The sequence below is a fragment of the Agelaius phoeniceus genome, chromosome 1, assembly GCF_051311805.1.
Source record: "Agelaius phoeniceus isolate bAgePho1 chromosome 1, bAgePho1.hap1, whole genome shotgun sequence".
In the NCBI taxonomy this organism is placed as follows: domain Eukaryota; kingdom Metazoa; phylum Chordata; class Aves; order Passeriformes; family Icteridae; genus Agelaius; species Agelaius phoeniceus.
Window position 1 is genome coordinate 130,074,887 of NC_135265.1, and position 24,812 is coordinate 130,099,698.

The 24,812-nt window shown below is 39.3% G+C and overlaps 1 protein-coding gene across 1 annotated transcript in view; it reads left to right on the forward strand.

Annotated features, from left to right (window-relative positions):
• The first annotated feature begins 190 nt into the window (after positions 1–190).
• Positions 191–24,812, forward strand: part of UBR5 (ubiquitin protein ligase E3 component n-recognin 5) — an 85,074-nt gene continuing 60,452 nt past the window's right edge. The window contains exons 1-7 of the mRNA XM_054648191.2: positions 191–558; positions 17,858–17,902; positions 18,372–18,453; positions 18,630–18,706; positions 19,489–19,608; positions 22,709–22,898; positions 24,616–24,775. Of these exons, the coding sequence (XP_054504166.1) occupies positions 497–558; positions 17,858–17,902; positions 18,372–18,453; positions 18,630–18,706; positions 19,489–19,608; positions 22,709–22,898; positions 24,616–24,775 (736 nt within the window). The 5' untranslated portion in view covers positions 191–496. The remainder of the gene's footprint in view (positions 559–17,857; positions 17,903–18,371; positions 18,454–18,629; positions 18,707–19,488; positions 19,609–22,708; positions 22,899–24,615; positions 24,776–24,812) is intronic.

Here is a 24,812-nt window from a genome sequence, read left to right on the forward strand (position 1 = left end):
TGGGGGGGGGGGGGGTGAGGCACGTGGTGCTTTACGTCCCTCTTGCGCAATGACGTCATCGCGGCCCGCCGCGAGGGCGACGCACCGGGCCAATCGGCGGCGCGCTTAGTGGCAGGGGAGGGAGCCGCGCGCGCCAGTCAGCACGAGGCTTGCACGCGCGCCGCCGCGCGCGCCGGTCGAGCCCCGCCCCTTCCCCGTCGCGGCGCACGGAGGGCGGGGGAGGGGGGAGGGAGAAGGGCCCGCTGGAAGCCAAGATGGCGGCGCGTGCGTGAGCGCGGCGCGGGCCCAGCTCCGAGCGGCGCCGTTGCGGCCGTTCCGCCCCGCCCCGCGCCCGCAGCGCCGCGGCCGCCGAGAGCCCTAGACTCCGCCGGGCGGCCCCGAACCACCCCGGGGGAGGGACGGAGGCCGAGAGCCCCCTCCCCCGCCGCCCCCATTGTGTGCCCGGCCCCCGCCCGCCCGCCTCCCGCCGCCGCCGGGGGGGGCACCGGCGCGGAACATGACCTCGATCCACTTCGTGGTGCACCCGCTGCCGGGCACCGAGGACCAGCTCAACGACCGGTGAGGGGGGGCGGAGGGGAGGGGCCCCCCGGGGGCGAGGGGAGGGGCCCCGGGACAGCGGGGCCGGCCCGACCCCCCCCCCCCCCCCCCCCCATCCGCCGGGCCGCGGTCCCGCCGGGTCCTGGCGCGTCCCGCTCCGAGCGGCCTCTCCCGGCCCCCGCCGCCGCCGGCTTCGCCCCGCGCGGGGCTGGGGGGCCGCCGCTTTCGCCGCGGGCCCGGCGGGGGCTCCGGCCGGCCAGGGAAATCCCGGCGTCCGGCCGAGGAAGGGGGTTCCCTGGCCGAGGGAGCGGGTTCCCGGGGATCCCTGGCGGAGGAGCGAGAACGTGTCCATATTAATGAGGGATGGAGCGAGGCAGACAATGCGGATGGGGGATCGCGGTGTGTGAGAGAGAATGACGGGAGCGGCGATAAAGGCGGCAGCGCTGTCACACGCAGCGCCGGTGTGCGCTGCCTTCCCCTGCTCACGCACCGGGTGTTCGATACAAAAGGAGGCCCGGTCTCCGAATCACTGGTGGTGTGCGGTTTGGCTGAGATGGGGATGACAGCTGCCAGCCTGGAAACCACGCAGCTAACTTTATGTAGAATTGGGGGAGAGAAATTGCAGGCTGGGGAGAAACTGGAGTGCTATGAGAGAAATGAATCCATGAACCAAATTTTCTTCACTGCTTGACGTTTATTTGACAGATCTGTGTGACTGTCAAATATTTCTTCTATAGCAATTGCTAATGGTATGTGTAATAGCTTGCAAATTTTACCTCTGCGCTTTAATACAGGAATTCTTAAAAACTTAATCTTTAATTTCTCACAAATTTATGTGTGAATAAATCGTGATGTTTAATCATCACTGGATAGAAACCTAAGGTGTTTTTACACTACAGATAAATGTTATTTAATGATTCTGAACAATATTTAAGTATTTTTAAGTCTTAAAAAGCATGAGCTCTTGGTTATACTCTCCTGGTTTCGATACTGCCAGTAGGTCAGGGTCCAGGTCGCTTCACAGTTGTTTGTAGTTAGGTCACTCTTCCTAGAGCAGTCTTTGCTGAGATGCCTCTTAGAGCAGGTGAGGTTGAATGTGTACAATGAGGAACAGAGGTAGTTTTAAAGACAGAAATTCTGCCTAGCTACGTAGTCTATATGTTTACACAGGGAAAAGATAAAACAGATCTAAAATCTGAAGTGTGTTAGTGTGGACTGTACTTTTTTCCCATAGCCTGATAATGCATTTTACAGAATCCTACTTCCTAGGAGGCCTAGCCATTCCTACAGAATCGATTTGCTTTCTCCATAGGTACTGCATTCAAATTTGGCATAGACCATCTTCCTTTAGAGTGACAAACTGAGAGATGATGCTGTACTAGGACTTATTGCTTGCACTCTTTTGGTTTGGAGTAAGATCTAGGCCTTTGAACTTGAAAGGACCCCAGTGGGTTTTCTTTTTTTTTTCTTTTTATGTTGATAGGCCCTTAGAAAATATTTAGCATGTAATTATCACACTTTGCTCCAAGTGAGAGAGCTCATCTGTTTTTTCTTTAATGCTACCTCTTCTGTTGACATATTTATATAAAATACCAGTTCCTTTCAGTCTTCATAATGCTTTCTTGTTTTTTAAATTTTTTTTTTCTTCTTACCACAGCAGCAGCTCTTACACCTACTTTTTGATACAGGAAGCTTCAAAATGGGTGGTAATTGATATATGGAGAAAGCTGCAGCAGTGCTGTTAAGTAGTGACTGTTCTGAAAAATCAAGTGACTCCTTGATCTGAGCTGCAAGTCAGAAATTTCGACTTCATAAATGTAATTTTACTAAAAGTGCAGTAGCTGTGTATCAGAACTTGTAATGCAGTGAAATCAGAATGATTCATAAATAGGGTTGAGGCACACACATATGTGCTGGAAATGCCAGTTCAATTTTATCAGTAGCATTGCTGCTTATTACTATTCTGTCAGTGTTGATCAAGATCTAGATAGCTTAATAAATTCTCATACCCCTAGAAGTTAGGATCTTGGAACATCTCGTGTCTCTGTGATGGTTCTTTTCTCTCTCACTTTATAGGCTTTTTTGAGTCTGTGCTGCAGCCAGTGATCAGTCAGGGTTTTTTTCTGTCTGTATTCTGAATGATAGTTGTTTCTCAAAATCAGATTTTGGGATCATATTTCTGTATTGTATGCTTTCAGTAATGGATTTGTGTTCTGCTCTTGAGGAGTAATCACTTAAAACCCGAGGCATTTATTGCTGCAGTCCCGTGTGTTCAGGATACAGGGCACTGTTGAATTTTGTAATTAAGCATTTGATACATTATGCTTAATAACCAGTGTAGATGTGTAAAGGCAGTAGTTTTTGGAAACCATCCTTCTTCTGAAGTGTTGCTCTGCTCTTAAGTAGTTGAAAAAATGTGAGGAAGTAGTTTTTTCCAGTTTGGTGTGGTGCATTTTCTGTCATTCTGTTCTACAGTTCTTATTAGGTTTTCTGTGTAATTTGTTATCACACTTATTCATGCAGCAACTGTGAGAATGGCAAAACACTTCAAAGAAAAGAGGAGAAAGCAGCTGTAGAGCCACAAATAATCAGAGGACTCCTGAACACATCTACTCATCATCTGAAAATACTTCTTACCTAGTGTTTTTGAAAATGTAGGTTAATATTGCACCTTGATGGTAATTATTAGTCCTCTCTTGAATAAGCTGAAACAGTGTTGACTTCTTCACTCGTGTCTGGGAGCTGTGACACTGAAGAGAGTTCACAGAGGACAAGGTCATACTTAATTTTGTTGTTGTATCAGGATTCATCTTTTGAAATGGATAGGGAGGCTAAGCTTTTGTTTAGGATGAACTGAGGTAATTAAGGTTTTTCTAGTAAGTTTATTAAGGAGGACAGGTAACTTGGAATTTTTTCCTCAAGCCATTTGTTGTGAATGCAAACCATGCAAACTGAATATGAGGAGTTTAATGGGAGAAAAATTCAGTATGGCCTGCAGTTTGAGAAACAACTCCATAGGGTATGTGGGATGTAAATAATTAATGGCTTTAGTATTTGAAAAAGAGGTGTCCAGCTTCTGTTGCAATGGGGGTTAGGTATATTTTGTCAATTATCCACCTCTTTTGGGGTTGGAGACTTTGTGCTTTGTGGAGGAAGTTTGACACAGTTTCATAGATAAGTTAATCTGAGTAAATTCTTAATATATTTCTTAATTTTATATTGGGTGAGGAAGTGGGTGTAACCATGACAAATAGCCTTTTCTTGGCTGTTATGAAACCTCACAGGAGTAGTTTAACTTGCTGCTCTGGGAAGGAGAAGGGGAGTCTTTCACCTTACAGAAATGGCTTTCCTTACATGAACTAACCTTCACAGACAGGATTTATCTCAAAGCTTTGACTTTGTTTTTACCTTGTACTAAGAAAATTCTTGTCAGCTACACCATTTAAGTCTTAGCATAGAGTAAGATGTAATTTTTGAAGTGGTCATTGACACAATGTTAATGTGGTCTTTCCTGAAGATGAGATGTAATGAATTTGGTTAAATAGAGGGTATTCTGAATATGAGGGTTTAGAAGTGTCATGTAGTAAGTTTCTGGCAGTGACATCTTTGAAACCAGTAGCACACCTGAGAAAAGTTAATTTGAAGCTTCAGTGAGTCTGTATGTAGAGTCATCTTTGGGGGAAGAAAGGATGATCTCGTTCTTTACATGACTTTGTTTTCCCTTAATAATACATTCAGTGCCTGTCTCTGTTATTTGAATGTTACTTACTTTAGGCCGTGCCTGAACTGAAAATTTGTGTACTTTGCATTGCCTGCATTGTTTGCACTCTCTGAATTTATGTGGAAAAAATAGCTAGCAAGAACATACCTTTTTAATCTGCACATCAATTTAAGGTACTGTGCAAGTGATCTGTGGACTTGTGGCTGCTGCTCTGGGAAACGCCACCCCCCCTTGCATTTACTGATGAGCAAATCTGTTAAAAATCTCAAGCAGATGTTGCTGGAAGGAGCTGGCGTAGGGTGTGGTGTGGCTGTGCAGGGAGCCAGCAGGGATGTGGAGCTGGTGTCTCGGCCCCACACGTGTGCAGCAGCCCTGCGCAGGGAGGGACAGAGAGCTCCTGATAATGAAAGTGTTCCTGTTCAAGTGATACTGCACGACCTGCACCCCCCTCTGCTACGGCTGGGGGAGTACCTGTCCTCTTGTGCAGAGGAAGGCAGCCTGAGCACAAACTTCTCTGCTGGTACTTATGTGTGATCTGCATTGCTGCCCCGAGTTGGAGAAAAGAAAGGATTGACAGATGTGTTCTTAAATAGAGAATCTGCAAGTTTTGTGCAGATAATACAGTACTTCTTTTATCTTAAGTGATTTACTTTGGTGTGCTTTAAACTCTTCCTAAGCTACTTAGCAAAAGTGCAGATTGCCCACCTCAAACAGGAATAGGTGGTTTAATTACTGGGAAGCCATAACTGATGTATTATTTGAATTCCCTGAGTTATAGCTGCTTGATGAACTTTAGTAACAGGCAAAGTGTTGAACTTGGTTTTAGGATTAATTTCTTGAAAGCATAGCCAAATTTAGATTGTGCTCTTTCAGAAGAGAAGAAGGGAACGGTATGACTGTCATGACATTATTATTATCATCAGACTCTTAGATGGAAACACTTTTTAAAATATCAAATGGTTTGGCTGTCCCAAAAGATTTGCACCACCACTCTGGTGCTATAGACTGTTACAAGATTCATATGTGCAGCAGTGCATTAAGATTTGATCTTGCTTAGTATTGTTACTTAAGAACAATAATTTGGGAGGTTAAACATCAGAATGTACAGTGTTATTTCATGTCTGGTTGAATGTGGAAGGTTAGTTTTACGTAGGCCAGTATTCTAGGCCTTTTTGGACTTTGCTCTGCCAGGGTCCTCTTGTGATTGCAGCTGCGTGCTACACCCCAGATGCTGCTTTTTAGAGAGTACATGTGTAATTGTCTGTGAATGTTCTTGCTGAAACTTTCCTGAGATGTTGTAAGTCAAAGTAATTGCTCTCTTCTGAAGGCGGAGGTTTGTTTTCCCCGCCTCTTACATTGCACTAACTGTAAGTTTCTGATCCCATAGGAAACCGACTTCAGTTGCTAAAATGATATAAAGATAGCCCTGGTAAAGTGAAGATAATTTAGTGCATTAAGAAGTTGAACTGGTTTATCTCCTTGTTGCGTGCACATCAGAATATTTTGAGAAGTGCTGCGGGAGGGAGAGTTGGTAGTGAAGAACGGGAAAGAGGAAGCAGGCTTGAGTTCCTTCCATTTTGAAAGCAGCAAGTTTATTTTGGCTACTGTAATGTGAAACTGTACTGTGAATGTGATCTGGGCTGAGAGTAGTTGTGACCTGTCACAAGGAATTTGGTAAAATAGTAATTGGGGCACAAATGTTGCTTTCTTTTTCCTTCTCAAATCGGATATGTAAGGTTTGAGTGTATTTGTTGGACCAATAATAAAGTAAGACTAATTGACTAAGATATTAGTAGCTGTATTTTAAGGTTGGCACTGCAAGTCAAAGCTGTCAGAGAACAACATTTTAAGTCAACAACATTTATGCACTAAATATTTGTAAAAGTTAAAAACTATAAACAATGACATACATTTGAGGTAATTTTTGGTATAGTATTTATGAAATATTCTGATTGCCATGTACAATCTTTGTCACATTTTTGATTCAATCAAAAAATAAACATGAAGGGTATGACACTTTCTTTCTTAAACTATCTGAAGTGGATAACTGTTCAGTACACAATTATACTTACATGAAAAATGACTTGACACTTGAGGAAAAACAACCAAGGATGTACCTAAGCTTGGCAAACTGCAAGGTATTGTAGCTGCCTTTTCACATTCCTGGCACAGTTAATAATTTGTGACTTAAATAGGTGATATTATGTATTTGAAACTTACATGAAGAAAAGAAGGGGGTTCAAGGTATTTTGTTTTAGTGATTACACTAGCAGCAATCTAATTTGCAGTTACTTTTGCAAGATGCTTAGTGTAAAAGCTGCTGTTTTGGCTTTCTTTGCACCAACAGCCATTTATGCAGGAAAAAAAATGCACAGAAAAGCTACTTGTGCTTTTCAGTTGTACAGATTTTTTTTTAACCTTAAGTTCATTGAAGTCCACTAAGGATTTGGTTCTTAGCAACAACTCCACATAGGAGACTGCAGCAGTTGGCATCTGTATGTGCCCCAGAGAAAAGGTGAAGACAAGGCCTGGTTGCAGTAGTTAGAGGATTTTAAATTGGGAGGAACAATTTGGAGAAAAAAGATTTTGAAATAAAAGCACAAACCTAATTTTCACAGTGCACACATGTATTTTGTCCAAACCCTTAAGCTTGACAGTTTAAGTGAAGATGACACAGCATTAGTTACTCCATTACAGGAATAATTATCCAAACTTCAGATCTTATTTGCTCTTTCTGGCATAGAACTATTTTGACAATAAACTCTGTGCTCTATTTCTACAAGTCTTTCTGTGCTTAAAAAATGCAGGTCACCAACATTGCTTTCTTTTCTCTTACCCTTCCCCTGTAGGGAAATTAGTATTTTGCTTCAATTTGAAAAATGTTTTTGTTTTATATGAGAGAGAACACATACTCACTGATACAAAGGCATGAAGTGCAACAATTCTGAGCACATTGAAACATACTGTAAACCCAAACAGAAAGGTTTAAGGTGGGAACTCTGGTTGTCTGCATTTACACCTAAAACTGCCAGTTTGGTTCCAGGTGAGGAGTGATGTAACCATTCAATTTGCTGTCTTTGGAAATTTCGTCTTCATCTCACAAGTCTCGCTGCTACACCCAGCATTGTCAGGGGAATTTCTCATACTAAATATGTTTCACCCAGTCTTTCAGCAAATCCTAGCTGCTGCACTTTAAAGTGCAGTGTGTTTTACAGCAGCAGTCCATGTTGGTACAGTGAATATTTAACATCCCAACTTGATTATTTTGTTGCAGTTCTAAAAATGATTTTTGGTGTAGCATTTTACAGTTTGTCTAACTGGCTGATTTTTGTAATCCCAAGCCAGCTGCTGTTAAGGTGATTTCTCAAATTGGTTATATCTACGGTGGAGATGAACCATGTATTTTCTGTAAGGTTGTTTTGGACAGCTTTTCATCAGTAAACTGGTTACTGCCTTTTATCAGAAAAAATGCCTGAAGATATTTTGGTCTATCTTTCTGATTTAGTTTTTACATTATAGTGTTTATGAAAGAGTGCAGAATAAAAACTTTGAAAACATTTCCATGATTAGTACTATTTTGGACATTAGCTGTGTTGGAATTTCTTGCTATCATTGTTTTATTGCCAGCCATGAGGTCTGCCAGTTTAGTTTGTGGCAGCAGTAGTGTAATGCAGCAGATAAAGGTACCAAGGCTGCTGGAGATTTCAGTAATCTTATGAAATTTGTCTTCAGCAAAAAAGAACCCCAAAAATAATCCACATTTGAGAGAGTGTGTTTTTTGTCAGATGAATCAGTTCAAAATATCTCAAATAGCTGAGGGTGATAATAACCATGCAACTGTAGTTTGTCTGTTCATTAGAAGATAGCCCAGAAACTGCTCTGTGCCCAGGTCTTGCTGGTGTTACTTTCTGCCTGCAGCATGTTTGCCATCATCTCTAGTTTAGATGGGTGCTAATTTTGTCTTTTTTTTTTCTATGTGCTATAGAAGTAGTAGTTGACTACTTTAATCCAAACCCGTGATAAAACAGCATTTTAAAAATTTGCTTACCATCTTTCATTGTGCTTCATTGTCTATTATCTGTTATGTTTCCTCAACCTCTCACCTTTTTCACCCTCGGGATGAATTATCTCTCTATATAGGTAGCGAGTTCTGATACAGAACTCTATGTAGGTAGGGAGTTCTCAAATGAATCTTGGTTGGCATCTCTGGATTCTACTGAAAATTGTAATTTCACTGGGTAGGTGTCAGCATAGAGTCTGACATTGACTCTACATAAACAAATGTTTGTGTTACAGTGTTTTTCCAAAAACTTAACTGGAGAATAAGTATTTGCCTATGGGAATAAAGTTGAATGTACACCTTACTCTGCTTTTGCTTGAAGCCATTGGAGTTTGTCACTTCCTTCAGTAAGGATGGTATAATTTTAATTTTTTTCTCCATTTTGCACAATTAATTTTATTAAATGTGTCTCTGTATTTATTCTTTCATTTATTGTATTAAATTCTTGCTATTCTCTATCCAGCCTAAAAATAGTCAGAGCTGTATTTTTTTTCTCTCTAGTAAATATCAAGATACATTCTTCTGAAGGGAATTTATGGCTTTTAATCTATTTCATATTTTTTTAGCTTGACTTATTGTTGTCTGATCTTTAATGAAGATCTTTCTTAGGTTGTTGGAACTCTTTTCTTTGGCTTTGAACACAGTATATTATTAACAGCAGTTTTTCTTCTCTCATTTTTCATTTTTTTAAGTCATGGTATACACAGTTCACTGACTTTGACAAAATGTGTCTGTCTCTAGAGCAGTAATTTAAAGGTACTTAATTAAACCTTCAAATGAGATGGATCATTACATCTTGTCATTGTGGGGCAGATTGGGTAGGCAGGAGGTAATCTGGCAAGGAGTGCCCTGTTCCTCATAGGAAGGCTGGGGACTAACAGGCTGTTTTGACCAAGTTTATTTTTGTCTCTTGTGGTGCAGAGTATGTATCTGGAAAGATTGTTACCAAAACTAATATGGCCCTAGGCAAAATGTGATGCAGGAGGTACAGAAGTGTGCTGCTTCTTCTAGGGGAACCAAAACACTGGTTAGTTACACCAAGGGAAGCACCTGGGGTTTCATGCCTGGGGTACAGGCAGATGGAAAAAAGAATTGTTTTTTTGGCAGTGCAAAAAAGTATTGGGATGAGCTGTGCACCTCAGAAGCTGGGGTTTCTTACTTTGCCTGTACTGTGCATCAGACAAAGCAATTTGGCTGCTTGTTTTTCTGGCGTGGTGCATGCTCTCTACTCTTTATTCCAGGCCTCAGTCTATTCCTAAATCAAAGATGCAGTCTGAGAGAAAGGTTTTGAAGATGTGTTTTTAGTGGAAGACAAAGCAATCTTCAAAGTGAAGAGGAGGTCTGGTATTTAAAAGGTGGTTTTTAGCAAGTTTGCAAAAATGACATGCAGATAACACTGTGATATCAGAGTTTTGTTGAATATTTCAGGGCTTGGAATTGGAGGAATTGGCAAGTAAAGGACTGGACATACTAAGTGATCTTTCCCTGTTGCTAAAACTAATTCAGAATGAGAATAAGGTCGTTGGACTTCATAGCAAAGCAATTAGAATTCAGTTCTTCTTTGTGCTTTGTTTTTAATAAAATCACTTGTACAAAACATACAGTTGCTTTTCTCTAGTCAAGACACTGAGCATTTAACAATGTGACAGTTCTTACTTTAAAAAATATTTTTATAGCATTTGAATGCTCTAATCAAAGACCATTTTCCAACTTTGCATAAAAAATGATCACAGCTCCCAAAAGCTTAGAGCAAAGGAAAATGGTGAAGAGATGATTTGGGTTCCCGCAGTGGCCTCAGCTGGGACTGGAACCCGGCTCTCCAGGTCTTAAGCTGGTATGCTGGTAAATTCACAGCCTCCCTGGTGGCTTGTTGTGAACTCCTGAAGGAACATCAACAATCTTATCACAATGGGACACAAAGAGGTTCTGTGATTTTCAGTGACTGGATTTTTATTTTGATAGCATTTTTTAATGGAATCACTACAGCACTGTTCTGACTGTAAAAATGGGATTTTTTCTTTTCTTTGTCTTAATGGGGTCTTTTAATTTTCACTCATTCTAGTTAAACAAGTATACAGCTTCCTATCTGTGTTTTGATAGCTAGCATTTTTTTGTTGTTCAGTGTAGTAACACTGCTCATGCTATTATCATGTGTGCATTTTTCAAGTATCCTTGAATTTAGAACCATGGGGTTCCAAATTCCCATTATTCGTGTTTTATTATCACAAGAGGATATACTTCCTAAAATGATGGATAGTTGAATAGCTTACAACCTTAGTTGTTTTAGGATTCAGAACTCACCCAACTGAGGTGGTTGATCCAGTTGTTTAGCTGTGGGGTTCTGGCTAAAGAAATGGTCTGCTAAATGTTAAACAAAACAGCTGCAAGGACATTGTGCAGTTGAACAGAATGTGGGACCACAAAATGATGATTTGATGCATTCTGCACCAGAGAACAGATTTCTATCTGGATTTGCAAGCTATACTTTTGGAAATCTACTGCCATAGAAGGACCTCAGATTGAATCTGACTCATTCTCCTGTAATGTATTTTTCTTTTTTCCCCCCAGAAATGATCGTAGGTGTTTAGGCAACTTGTAGCTATAGATAGACTTCACTATAGACTTCACTACCAAATCCTCTAGATAAAGTACTAAATAACATGTAGGCATGATGTTAACTCCTCTGTGGCAGTCCTGTCAGGATCATACCATTTGTGATTTCTTCCTGTTTGTATTCAGATTGTTAACTGAAAAGGGGCCATGCTGTTTCATAGTTTATGGGTATTTGCTTATTTAAAAAGCATGATTGACTTTGTATTCCCCTTGAGCTAGGCTATGGTCATCCTCTGCACTGTTGCACTGTGGTGTGGGGTTATGGTTCTGTCTTTTTTTTTTTAATTTTTTATTGAGAGGGGGATGTTTTTAGTGTCACTGAAATCTGATGAAGGGGTGTAAGTAGTTTCTGAGCTAGAGGAACCAGTCACCAAGCTTAAGAAGTCATTGCTAGTTAGAGGCATTTCACAAATTCTACAGGTGTCTGCCCCTGGTCTTGCTGTTCCTGCTAAAGAAACAGAATACTTCCAGCTGGATATTTAAGTACCTATGATTTTTTTATGGAATGTGCAACTCTCTGACACTTTCCTGGCTCATTGGTGTAACTTTTTTCCTGTGTCACTGACCATAGAGGGATTCTATGCAGCAAAACATGAGCTCCCAGCTTTTCAATGGCAAATCCCCTCCTTTTGCTCCTGTGCCTTCGAGTCAAATAGATGGAGATCACATCCTGAAAGCATTAAGTCCTCAGAAAGGCTGAGGTTGAAGGGACCTCTGAATATCATCGGGTCCCATTACCAGGCAAGGCCATTTACAGCTGGTTGCCCAGGACTGTGTTCAGGTGGCTTTTCAATAACTCTCAAGGGTTGGGACTCTGCAGTCTCCCTGAGCAGCCTGTGTGAGTAATTGGTCACCCTCACAGCAAAGAGAGTGTTTCCTGATGTTCAGACAGAATCTCCTGGGTTTTGGCGTGTCTCTGCTGCCTCTGGTCCTGTCACTGGGTGCCACTGGAAAGAGCCTGGCTCTGTCTCCTCTACTACCTTTGCTTTAGGTGTTCATATATGTTGAGAAGATTCCCTCCAGAGCTTTCTCTTCCCCATGCTGAAGTCCCAACTCTCTCAGCCTTTCCTCTTGTGAGAGATGCTCTAGTCCCTTAATCATTTTCGTGTCCCTTTGCTAGACTCTGTCCAGTATGCTCATGTCTCTCTTGTAGTGGGGAGTCCAGAAATCCAAATGTGGCCTCATGAGTGAGTGCTGAATAAAGAGAAGGACTGTCTGCCTCAGCATGCTGGCAGTACTTTCTCTATTGCAGCCAGAATGCTGTTTACCTTCTTTGCTCAGGGCATGTCCACTCATGTTCAACCTGGTGGCCACCAGGACTTCCAGGTCCTTTTCTGCCATGCTGTTTTCCAGCTGGACAGTCTCTGGCATGTGGTTGTTCCTGCTGAGGTGCAGGGGTTTGTGCCTTGCCTCCTCTTGGTTCTCATGAGGTTGCTGTGCTCTGGATGGCAGCGATGTCCTGCAGTTGGGTGCCATCAGCAAACTGGCTGAGGGTACCCACTGCCCCGTCATCTGCATTCATTGTTAATGCAGAAGGTGTTGAGCAGGGCTGGACCCAGTACTGACCCGTGGGGCACACAGCTTGTCACTGGCCTCCAGCCAGACCTGGTGACACTAATCACCACCCTCTGGACCCAGATGTTCAGACAGTTTTTGGTTCACCTCACTGTCTGCTCATCCAGCCTGAGCATCAATCAACAGCTTCTATGTGAGGATTTTGTGGAACACAGCGCTGTAAGCCTTGCTAGGCAATATACACTGCTCTCCCCTTGTTCTTCTGTACAGTGATAGGAAACCTGCCTTCTTTCCTTAAAACTGGAACTAAAATACATGTTCTATTTTTGCTAATTTTTCCTGTCATGCGTTAACCTTTTTGTGGGCTGTCTTATACCCAACTTAGGTCATTGTCTATATCAGTGTTGTTATTAAATAGTAATGGTCTACTGTTAGAGAATTTTCATTCTACAATCACTGTATTAGCTGAAGACTATTCAGTGACAGAAAGCTGTTTTCAGGACATTGTTTGGTCTTTTCCATTAGCATTCTACTGCAGGTTCAGCACAATGTATTACCATTGCTCCAGAGGGAACTATGAAGATAAGAGCTAGCTTTATCAACCAAACTGACAATCCTGCAAAACAGGAAATAAAGTTTGGGAGCCATGTTTTGTAAACCTGTGTTGGCTGATACTGTGAAATAAAAGAACAGCTGTTCAAGTCAGACAAGAAGTCCATCTTATTTCCCTCCTGTTTTCTGCTGACAGACCAGTGCTAGATTAACAGGAGAACAGTGTTAAAATAGGGCAAACATACAGTGATCCTTTTCTAACTTCTAAGAATTTGCAGCTTGGGGATTTCCTGAGCAACAGGTGTTGATTTAGTATATAATAACCAAATAGTCCTAATTTATAATTCTTGAAATGTAGAGAGGACACAGTGTAAGTACTCATGGTTCCCCTGAGTACTAACTGAGTAGAGCAATGGGTTTCTTTGTCATCTAGTTCACTAGTTCATTTCAGTGATCTGTGTATTATAGTCTAAACACATTATCCCACTGCCCTGATGAGCAGTATGGGTTACCTTGGAGCCTGTCATTTTGTACTTCTGCTTGGGATTTCTTTTTTTTTTTTTTTTTTAATGTGGATTACTTTATTTTTACAGATAATCTTATTGCCTGCTTTTGTGTGGTACTTTAGCATTTGATTTTATGGATTCTTCTCCCTTTCTACCCAGAATGACTTAAAGCACACTCTAAATCTTCATTTATTCCAGTAGTAGAAAGGTGTAGCTGTGGAAGGCTGCCTCCTTGGAAGCCTCTCTGTAATGTTTGAAATGGCAGTCAGGGTGAGGATCTTTTTCTATGCTGTATTGTGGCACAGAAGATAGCTGGGTGTGACTTTGCATCAATGACAGTATCTAGTGTCAGAGTGTTATCATGGGATTAGGAAACAAGTGTATTTGCTTAAGCTTTTCATTGGTGTCCATTTTCTGCATTTTTGAGACTGTTTTGTGACACTGATAGACTGGCACAGGAGCTCATTTCCATGTGATTCAGGACAGGCAGGTGAGAGAGGTCCTTGATCTGGAGGCTGAGTTGCTCTGCTGGGCCAGATCCTGTGAACTGACCCCAGAGGGGCTTCCCTGGCTCTGGCTCCCTGTGCTCAGAGCACTTCAGGATCAGGGACAGGGATGAAGGTTGTATTTACCTTTTAAATGTTGATAGGTGTGTAATACTGTTCTCCAGTGCTTAAATGGATTGTGTCATATGGGTGTGTCCCCTTGGCTATCTGCTTGTTATTTTTATTACTATAAGTGTTAGACTTCCCTTGGAAAAGCATTGTAGTGGTACTTGAATACTTCTGTCTGCTCTGGTGTGGAAGTCCCATGTTTGTTGGCATACAGACTTCGTTGACATATTAAGTTGTTTTAAACATCACTTAAAAAAATCTACCAGGCCTGAAGTAGCTTTATTTCTTATTTATTTCCCTACTTGAAGTTGTTCATCATACCAAGCTGGTTTTAGTGTTTTGGGATGTGGTTTTTTTTTTGTTTGGTTCTTTCTGTGTGTGCCTGTGTGGTTTTTGTTTGGCTGGTTTATGTTTTGTTTATCTGGTTGGTTTTTTTAAAAAGTACCTTTTCTTCCTCTGCAACTCTTACTTTCAGTATTTTGAAATTGAGTTTCTCTACAACTCTTTTGCATTTTTGAGCCTAACTTGCTTTTATAAAACCAGATATGGTGGAAGGATGGCTCCTGAGATGAACTTGTCTGGAAATAGAAATCTTCTTTGAGAAAAGTAATGTCTTGTGATGAATAAAAGTGCCATGTCAGAAATCTGAGCTGTGTAGTCCTGACCTAGAGCCTTTTTGGTTGCTTAGTGTGAGCATAGATCTCTTCTATTCTGATTAGTTTCTAGTGGCTAGAAATTGGAGCTTCAAAACTTGAAATAAAAGAAATCCCTCCTTGTCTTGGACAAACTGAATTTATTTTCCTCACAACTGTTTTTGGATTAATTTCACTAATAATATTTAAAGAATGTGTGTCTTGATAGAAGCCATCATCACTAAACTTTTTGTCTAAAAGTGTTACCAAGCCTAGTGTATTTCTTCAAAAATGTTTGTGATGAAAATGCTTATTGCTTCTAACTTTGTCCTTTGAAGTAGTTTAATTGCCTTTAATGAGACCTTTTTGAAGTGTAGTCTGTCAAGGCATTTATATTGGAGATTTCATTTACCACAGAAAGGTCTTATGACCTTGATGTGAGAATTGACTAAATCATCTCTGCATTTACCTCTTCCTCCAGAGCACCATCAGTTGAAATTACTGCACTGTATAATTAAAATTAACCTGATCTTAAATAAGCTTTTCCCTTCAGAGGGTCAGTGATACAATACCCTGCAACTGTGCAGGTAGAAAGGCTTAGGTTGCTGCAGGAAATTATTTCAAGTTTTTATTTTCACAGAGACTCTCCATACAGAGTATACAAACACATCTTTCTGCTTTGTTCTTGTTTTCCTCCTGGTTTGGTTTTGTGATTGGTGTTCATGTGAATGCTGGTGCCAGCACAAGAAAGGGGAGGAATGAGGGTGGAACCAGGAGCTCAGCAGGAACAACTCCAGTAGTGTTCTGCATCAAATTCAAGTCCTTGTGGACTTGTAGGAGCATATGAGCAGTACTTGATAATTTTGCTGTTACAGCAGTTGCATATGAGATGGTTGAGGCATGAGATAGTTTTTACTTGTATTTTTCTTCCTATAGAAGAGTTTAGTACTTTCAGCATTGTTGCTTATAGCTTTCTCTGTTCCCTCCTGTTAAAGATTGACAACAGCCTCTTTTCAGCAGTGTTAGATCTCTTTTGGCCTGTGCTTGTTGCAGATAGACCTGCTCTCTTGAGATTGATGTTAGTCATGGATTCATTGCCTATTCAAGTCTTGGCTTTCTGAGCATATTTCTTTCCTGTTATTTCATTTTTTACAGGTATAAAAGGAGTATGATGATATTTTTCAAATTTTAATGCTGATTTCTTTGGTAGTGGTCTGGTCTTGTGACCAAGGCTCAGATAAGGAAGCTTTAAATGTTTCTCATAGACTAGTCTAGTAACCATCTCCAATAAAGTGCTATTCTTTTGCCATCAGCTTTTCTTGAAGGCAGTGCAATGAATTTAAAGGTAGGTTTTCCTATTCTGTAATTATTACTCATGCTTGCCAGGAGAGAAATGTTAATGGGAAACTGCTCAGGATTCCTGTGGGAAATTGTTAGGTGATAAACTCAAGACATAGAACTTCAGGGATGTTTAACTTGTCAGGTATCACACAGCAATCCCTGCTTGCTGTATAAAACCATATGATAAGGTGAGGAGTGTATGCTGTTCAACTTGGGGTTCATTCCATAGTCTCCCACAGTAGTTCACTCTTGTGGGGTACCTTTTGCACAGATTGCATGAGAAACTTGTGTTTTCTCTTGCTTTTGTGGGTTATCTTCACAGAAACCTTGTCTGCCTATGTACTCTTGGCCTGTGTGAAGTAGTTGTGGCTGGAAATTGGGAGTGTGAAATCGCCTACTTACATATTGGCAGCTTGGCTTGGTTAGCAAAAGGCAATTCTAAACACATTCAATTCCATCCTGCTGTCTTCTTTTCACTTCTCCCTTCTTCTTGGGCTTGGAAGTTACTTCTAACAGTATAAAATACCTGGTTTCTCAAACAGATTTAGAGATTTTTTTTCTTTTTTTTTTTTTCCCTTAGGACAAGTACTTTGGAGTTATACACTGTTGCTAATGTTAAGATTTCACTGTTTGGACCTCTAGTCTATTTTCTTTCTCATGCTCAGGGTTTGAAGTAGCTGAAGTCTGATGTCCATAGCCTGTGTGTAGAAACTGAAATTAAGCAAGTAAAAATGGAGGATTTTAAGGCATGGATTCAGAGGAAGACAGTGCTGGTGTGCCTGTTTTTTTGCTAGGTTTAGAAACGTGTTACTGATTTATGCTAGGATGAGCATGGTACCAAAGCTGAGATTTTTTTATCTTATTTAAGACCTTACACAATTTTTACAGAATTAGTCTTGGTTTTATATCTTGATAAAATGCAAGTTCTCTGACTATAATTGGAAGCTCTTTGGGGATTTTTCAGGTTGCTTGTCTTCTTTGGGAAGAAAGGGACCCAAGCTTTAATTGACATTCTTACCTGATATTACTCCTGTGTCTTTGCTGCCCATAGAGGATCTTTCCTCAGTGGATTGGAAGTTACCTTAGAAATTACTCTGTTGCTTTCTGGTTTTAGAGGCAGTGTCCTGTAAGCAGGAGTGGTATATGGGTTGGCCCTTTCTTGTGCTCTGATATTTTGAGCTTTTGGAAACATTGTCTACCTTTAGTAAAGGTAATGTTCTACATAACCCTATAAATAGTGATGTTTCCCTGGATTGTTTCTTCTGTTAGTCAGAATTTGTTTTTGTCCCTTTTGCTGTTGACTTTTGTTCATCTATTTCCTTGTGTTTACTGTTTTGGGGAATATACTGTCATATTTTTGGCTCTCATGTGCCACATACTTGGATTTCTTAGAGGATTTTAATCCTTTCTCCTCTGGGATACTGTATTCAATCTTATACAAGAAAATACAAGTATATCTACAGTTCCTGGTCATTGCTTTATGTGTTTATTTTGTGCATGAAATTGTAAATGGTTGTAACAAGGCAAGAGTAGTGGTTTTTGATAGTGACTTGCAAAACACACAGAAATGCAAGCAAACATTGGTTCTGTGGCAAGGGTTAAACTCCAGAGTAAAACAGCCTCACAGCACCAAGTAGCATTTATATTAAACTTCAATAAATGTGGTGGTAAGTTGTTCCCATAACATCATAAGTATGCTGGGTGAGTGGATGTTGTGGACTGTGGAGTATGTAATCAAATAACAGCTTCGTTTCTTTCTGTTTCAGATTAAGGGAAGTTTCAGAGAAGCTGAACAAATATAATTTAAACAGGTAAGGCATATCATATGCTGCTGTAAATAATTTAGGAAAGTACAATTTTTCTAATAGCAACAAGAATCAGAAGATTTTACAGTAGGTGATGGAACCTTAGAAATCCTCAGTGCTACTTATACTGAAGGCCAGACATGCTTCAGATAACACAGGAAGAAAATGAGGGGTTCTCAGTTATGATAAATTGTATTATTAAAATCTTCATTACAGAATGACTTCTTAATATGAGGTATAAACCCTGTTGTTTATTGCTGATCAGATTAAGTGAAAACTATCATCTTTTAAGATCTTTTCTCTGGATTTTATGTGCTGTGTGCTTCAATTAATGCATGTTTAGTCATTTTTGAAAGTTTTTTGTAGTGGTAGCCACCACTGCACATTTTTCCTTTCATGTACAGCTTGACTTTTTTTTGATTTTCCAGATTTCAAAAGTTCTAGAATACTGTAAATTCTCACTTTTTATTTGCAGCCACCCGCCTTTGAATGTATTGGAACAGGCCACTATTAAACAGTGTGTGGTGGGACCAAATCACGCTGCATTTCTTCTGGAGGTAAGTTCCTGAAATCTTCTCGGATAACAAACTTGAAACCATATAGTTAAAATTAGGTATTCTAATATTAAATTGATTAATACTCTTCAATAACTGAAGACTTGTGTTTTAATTTTTTTGGTAAACTTGACTTACATTTCAGTTTTGAACACTTGCTTTTCTTGTTCTAAATACAGGATGGTAGAGTCTGCAGGATCGGTTTTTCAGTTCAACCAGACAGATTGGAATTGGGTAAACCTGAGAATAGTGATGGGTAAGGAATGCTTTTCTTCTAAGATATTTTTTAAACTCGATAAGCAGCTTGGCTGCTTTTCTGGTTTTGTTTTTATTTGTTTTCAAAGTAGATTTTGGAATCGGTACTTTGAGTAGAGACACAGTGGTTATGATGGTGCAGCCAAACAGCCTAGCTTGACAAACTGGTGTAGGAAGAAATAGTATATGTGATTCTGAAAGACTCACAGACTCTCTTTAACTTGAAGAAACAAGCTACTCCAAAAATAATCCTTAAGAAAGAAGCTGTGTTAAACTGTTAAGCTTAATGTAGAATTCACTCTGAAAGTAGTCCCATCTGGCAAGGCTCACTTTCTAGATCTGTGGTCCTTAGTCCAGGTAAGTCCCCCTTAACAGGACTAATTAATGGTTCACATTTGAATTTAAACTACTTAATATTGAAGTAGCATACTCAGGCTCAGGTTTATAGATAGAACACCTGCTGATTACAATTTGTACATATACACTAATGGAAAATTTAGCACAGTGGCTAACTCCAATCACAAATTAGCTTAATATGTATTTGCATCTGTGCTATTATGGATTGCTGATGTACGTAAGGTCTGTTAGGCATGCTTTCCACTTTCTTTTTCCAGTGTACTTCTTAATATACAGTTAGATTAGTTTGGAATATTCCCCAAGGGTGTTGCTTAAGCTGGTATGTTACCAGACTAAGTCCCTGAGAATTTCAACCTGGGATTCCAGGTTTTGTTCTTAACCCATTTGGGATTGTTTTGTGACTGATTTACCATCTTTTACTTTCAGTTCAAAGTTGAGCAGTGGCTCAGGGGCAGGAAGGACATCCAGGCCAGGCAGGACTAGTGACTCCCCATGGTTTCTGTCTGGTTCTGAAACTCTGGGCAGACTGGCAGGCAACACCCTTGGGTAAGTTTTGATAGGATTGAGGCTGCAATCTGTTTGTTCCATATTTGAGTATATGTGTATACACATATATAAATTGTATGAAGTATGTCTAAGGGGACGTATAACTACAGCAGTTGTGTAGGTAGGGTATAACAAAAAAAATTGATTGACTTGGTTAAAATAACAGACATTTAAGTGACCCTTCAGCACATAGGGTACAGAGAATTTTTCATATATGTGCAAAGAATAACTTGGTTTGGGCTGTGTTGTCTTCTTATGAATGTTTTTTTAGTTCCTTGATTTTTGAAAAACAGGCTTTTAGAGGGACACAATCAATTTAAACCATGATAGGCCAGGAGCATACAGTGAAATGAGTGCATTTGTGTAGGAAGAACCTTCATTATGGGCTCCATTGTTTTGTGCCTTCCACTCCCTTGTCCCAAGTCATAAATGGTGTTTTGATAGCCAGGGTCCTATACATAGTAATGGAAAAGGAACATTTGGAAAAGGTTGTTTCTCAGAACCTTTAAAATTGTACTATATGCAAAATGTACTGTATAGATCCAGATTTCTTGTCATTAGCTTTAAAATTGATGGTGTCCCTTTTTATAGAAATGTAAGTTACATTCCATAATGACAGTGATCTCTTTGTTACGTGTTTTTGTAAGACATGTCTAACTATGCTGATTCCTAATGTTACTGACTGCAGTAATAAGAACCGTGGTTTCTGCATGTGAATGATTTGTTAAGAAGAAGGAACTACCGTGATTATGTAGTATACTAACTACAGTGATTATGAGTATATACTCTATCATACTCATACAGATCATATTTTCCATGATTTTCCAGAAAATTTTTTGTTTTTTCATTACCAAATCAACTAATTTCATTTGGGCCTTAGTTGCATGAAGAATAACCCATAACCTTCCCAGTTTTTTTCTGAAACCATTACGCATCTTAACCTAAAAATCCGTGTGTTAAACATCAAAGACAAACTAGTATTGTCATGTTTAAGAACTTACTGTGGGACATGTAACACTTTTTTTCCCCTCCTTATTCTTAGCTAAGCATAATGTGTTAAAATTGTTTGAATCTTAGAGATTAACCCTGAAGTGTTCCTAATGTCTTCTCTTGAATGTCTCAGAAGTAGGTAGTTGAAAGTCACTGAACTAGTAGAATAGCAGCAGGCACTATAACTAGTCTGTTAAATGGAGGGAGTAATTATCTTAATAAATTTAATCTAAACCCATTCAAACTGTAGAGCCATTAGAGCAGGTAACTGGATTTGAAAAATTGCCAGCATGTTGCTGCATAGTAGAGAGATTTGGTAAACTAGTAGGTGAACAGAAATGAGATGAAAGGTTTCTATTCTATATTAATATTTATTTTAGGTTTAGATGGCTTTAATAGCAGTGGCTGTATCCTTATTTGCCTTAACAGAGCCAGGGTATGACATACAGGGAATATTTGGATTGTTACACAAATAGAAATGGTTTTAACTGTTAGATGTCTAAATGATGCCATTGATAGTTTATAACTTAAAGTAGAAATTGGATCTGTAGTGAGTATTAATATCTAATATAGAACTTTTTCTTTAACCCCACCCCTCCCTGCAGAGTGTTGAATTGAAAGTTACTCAATAGAATTTGACTTCCCCTCAGTCCTGTTCTTTTCCTCTCAGCCACCTTCCTACCTTTAGAACAGTTTAAGTGGCTCATTTTATTTAAAATGTCACATTCTTTAGTATTTTTTCTTTCTTTTATCTGTTTTCAGTAGTATATTTTTATTTTTTAGAATCCTCTTTCTAACTCATGAGACAAGACTTTTCCTAAAGACATAATTGAACTACTTTTTGTCTTGTCATTGTCTGTGGTCTCTAGCTAGAATTCTGACAATGTAGGTGTCTGACAGAGCCTTGTCTTAAGCAAGACACTCGAGTTACTCTGTGATTGCAGGGTCTTGTCAGGAGGAAAAAAAAAACCAATTAAAAAGGGTGCTAGTAATCAACTGAAGGCATACAATGCAAGACAAGTATTCTTACATAATTAGCTTTTAATAGCTTTTGATAGACTTTTAATGTAAATTTATTAGATACTGTTTCAGAGAACGTATCTTTATTTTCATGTCTGATTTTAAATGTATTTTTGAAAGGAGTTTGAGGCTTCAAGTGGTTGATAGCAGGAAGGGTCTGCTGATACAGATTATTAAGTAGCAGTAATACCATATCCAATAACCTTTAAGGTGTATTACAAGATAAAGCTTAGCTAACCTTGAAGAACAAGCTAGAGTCTCTTGTCTTTCATGGCAGCAGATTATCTTGTCTTAAATTCAGAGCAGATTCAATTGACACAGATCTGTGGTGATAATTATTAATGGATAATTGTAACGAAGGTGAGATGTCTATTTCTACAAATCACTGTCTTTTTGTTGCCTTATTTTGATGCTGATTTGTAGAAACAAAGAAACCATTCAGTCAGTTAAGGCATGTTTTTGCAATGTGTGCAGTTGTTGATTTCTGCAATAGGAATACGTAAAAAGTAGAGTATCTCTTGAAAACTATTCCTGAGGATCAGAGAACTATCTAGTGTAAGATTTCTTTTGCTGTAGAGAAGATGACTTGATTTTTCTAGTATAATTTTAACCAATTTCTTAATGTAAATCAAGTATCAGAATCTTTAGAAGATCCACCTAAGCATAGTGATGTTCTGTCAGAGCCACTGACAGTGAAGTTGGTGCATGTGTGCTTTTATAGCAGGAAATTGACAGATAAGTGTTAAATGTTATGCTGCTGCTACTGCTTTTAGAAAAATCTGGGAATTGATCCTTTTATGTGTTTTTGTATGTATACATCCACGCAGCTATATGAGTTGGAAAGAATGCAAGTTCCAGCTGGAGTCCTGTTTTTTTTATTTCTTCTGCATATTTCAGAACTTTATCAATATCCTGGTGTTCTTGTTCTTTCTAGTTTTGAGAGTTACTTTTATAGCGTTTGTCTGTGAAGTCAAGCTGCAGTATTTTTCAGAGGATGTTAATAAGTTATTAGTAATAAAACTAAAGATGTTTGAAGTAGTCCCCAAGGTATGCTGCTGTATTAAAAAAACAAATAATCTAAATCTTCTAGAAGTCGCTGGAGTTCAGGGGTTGGTGGAAGTGGAGGAGGATCTTCTGGTAGATCATCTGCTGGAGCTCGAGACTCTCGAAGGCAGACCAGAGTTATACGCACAGGACGTGACAGAGGATCTGGACTGCTGGGGAGTCAGCCACAACCAGTGATTCCAGCATCAGTCATTCCAGAGGAACTAATTTCACAGGTGTGTGAACTAGAAACTGCTTGTTGCCAAAAACTTGCAGGGCTTCTCAGAGCATGTGTACCAGAATGTGTTGTAGTAGTACCCGTTCTCCAAGGAGTAATGGCATGCAATTGAAAAATTGACTTTCCTTATCTGACTTGGTTTTATTCTTAAGTACGTAGTGGAAGTGACAGACTTTTGGATTAGAATTAGAATTTTCATTTCCAAACGTCACCCAAGACAAGGTGTATGTTTAATGTAGATGAGAAAGGCTGTGTTTGGTTGCAGAGGGGAGATTTAGTGAGAGAATCAGATATTTGAGAATAATATCAAATGTTAAGTTTCTTGAAGGAATGTAATGAAGGAAGGCAGATTGACTCTTTTTTTTTGTGTTTGATAGAAGGAATGATCCATTTCAGATGTAAATGAAAGATAGAAAATTTATTTATTCTCTTGAAAATACTGATAATTTTTCTTCATGGACACCTGTGCTTAATTTTTTATAAATGTGACTTTTATGAATGTTGGGTATATATTGCTCTGCTTTTGCCTTTTAATGCACTAAAGTCTGAAGAGGTGCTTCAGTCTATTAAAACATTTTCCTCTATATTTGAAGAAAAGAATACGTTCAAAATGTGTGACTAGTTAATGCATTTTAACTATTAGATTAGAACTAGTTCCTGGTTGACATTTGAAATACAGAAGTTAGTTGCTAGGCAAAAGATAATCTGCTTTACTTCCTTTGCTGTGATATTTTGCCTTCTTTGTTTAATTTTATTTTTAAATAGCGTACTTTGTTGACCTTCAAAATAGAACACGTCTGAAACATTTTTGAGGTAACTTGAAAACAGAGCAATGGGAAAGATCTTAGCAGATGGTCTGTATACTCTAGGAAGTCTGAAAAATCTGTAAACTTCTGGCATAGAAGTTTATGACAAAAAATTTACCTTTGTGTGCTATTAGAATTTTTTTTTTTGCTTGCCAGCAGACCATTTTATTTGATGCCTTATATTTACTCTGTTGTGAAAGTACTCAGAACTTGTTTCTTACATTCTTTTGTTTCTGATCTTTCAAAACTCTCATAATCTCTGACATTTGGTAGAGGCTAGTCTGGAAAAACAAAGTGCTCTGAGTCCTAGGGTCAGTGGAATAAATCAGAGTTTCTCTCTTTTTTTGTAAATTCATTGTACTTGATGTTTGGGAGGTTTTATCTACATTTGCACTTTGTTAATAAAAACTTCAGTGTTGCAGAAACTGCTGATGATAAGCCTTTAGAAACAGAATAATGAGAAAAATAGAGTCATTAAAGTGGTTTTGTTTGAAGGGCAGTGGAAAGAGAAACCAGTATAAAAGGGATTGAAGTGTAGTTTTGGCACAGCAATTGATTGCAAACTGTTGATTGACATACTAAGTTTAAACACTTTTATAGAAACATACAGAAACTCTCAAAACCAGATTATACTTATTATTTAACTGCAGCATTAAACATTCCAGGAAGTAGATTCTAAGATTCTGTTAGAAAATTTAGTGACAAAGGGGTTCAGTGACCTTACTGGAGCTGAGAGAAGGCTGGATATCAAGTACATGATACTGTGAAAAATTGATAGGAGCCTGTGTCTGTATGTACTGTTATTGACTTGTGATTCTTATTAGACTTTTTTTAGACTTAAGCATTTTCTTATGAATAGTGGTTGGTGATCTGAGAATGACCAGTAACCAATTCACTCTGCTCTTATAGGCACAAGTTGTTTTACAAGGGAAGTCCAGAAGTATTATTATTCGAGAACTCCAACGAACAAATCTTGATGTAAACCTTGCTGTAAATAATTTGTTGAGTCGTGATGATGAAGATGGAGATGATGGGGATGACACAGCAAGTGAATCATATCTTCCTGGAGGTTTGTATCCTGCAACTTTTGATAAAAAATCACCAAC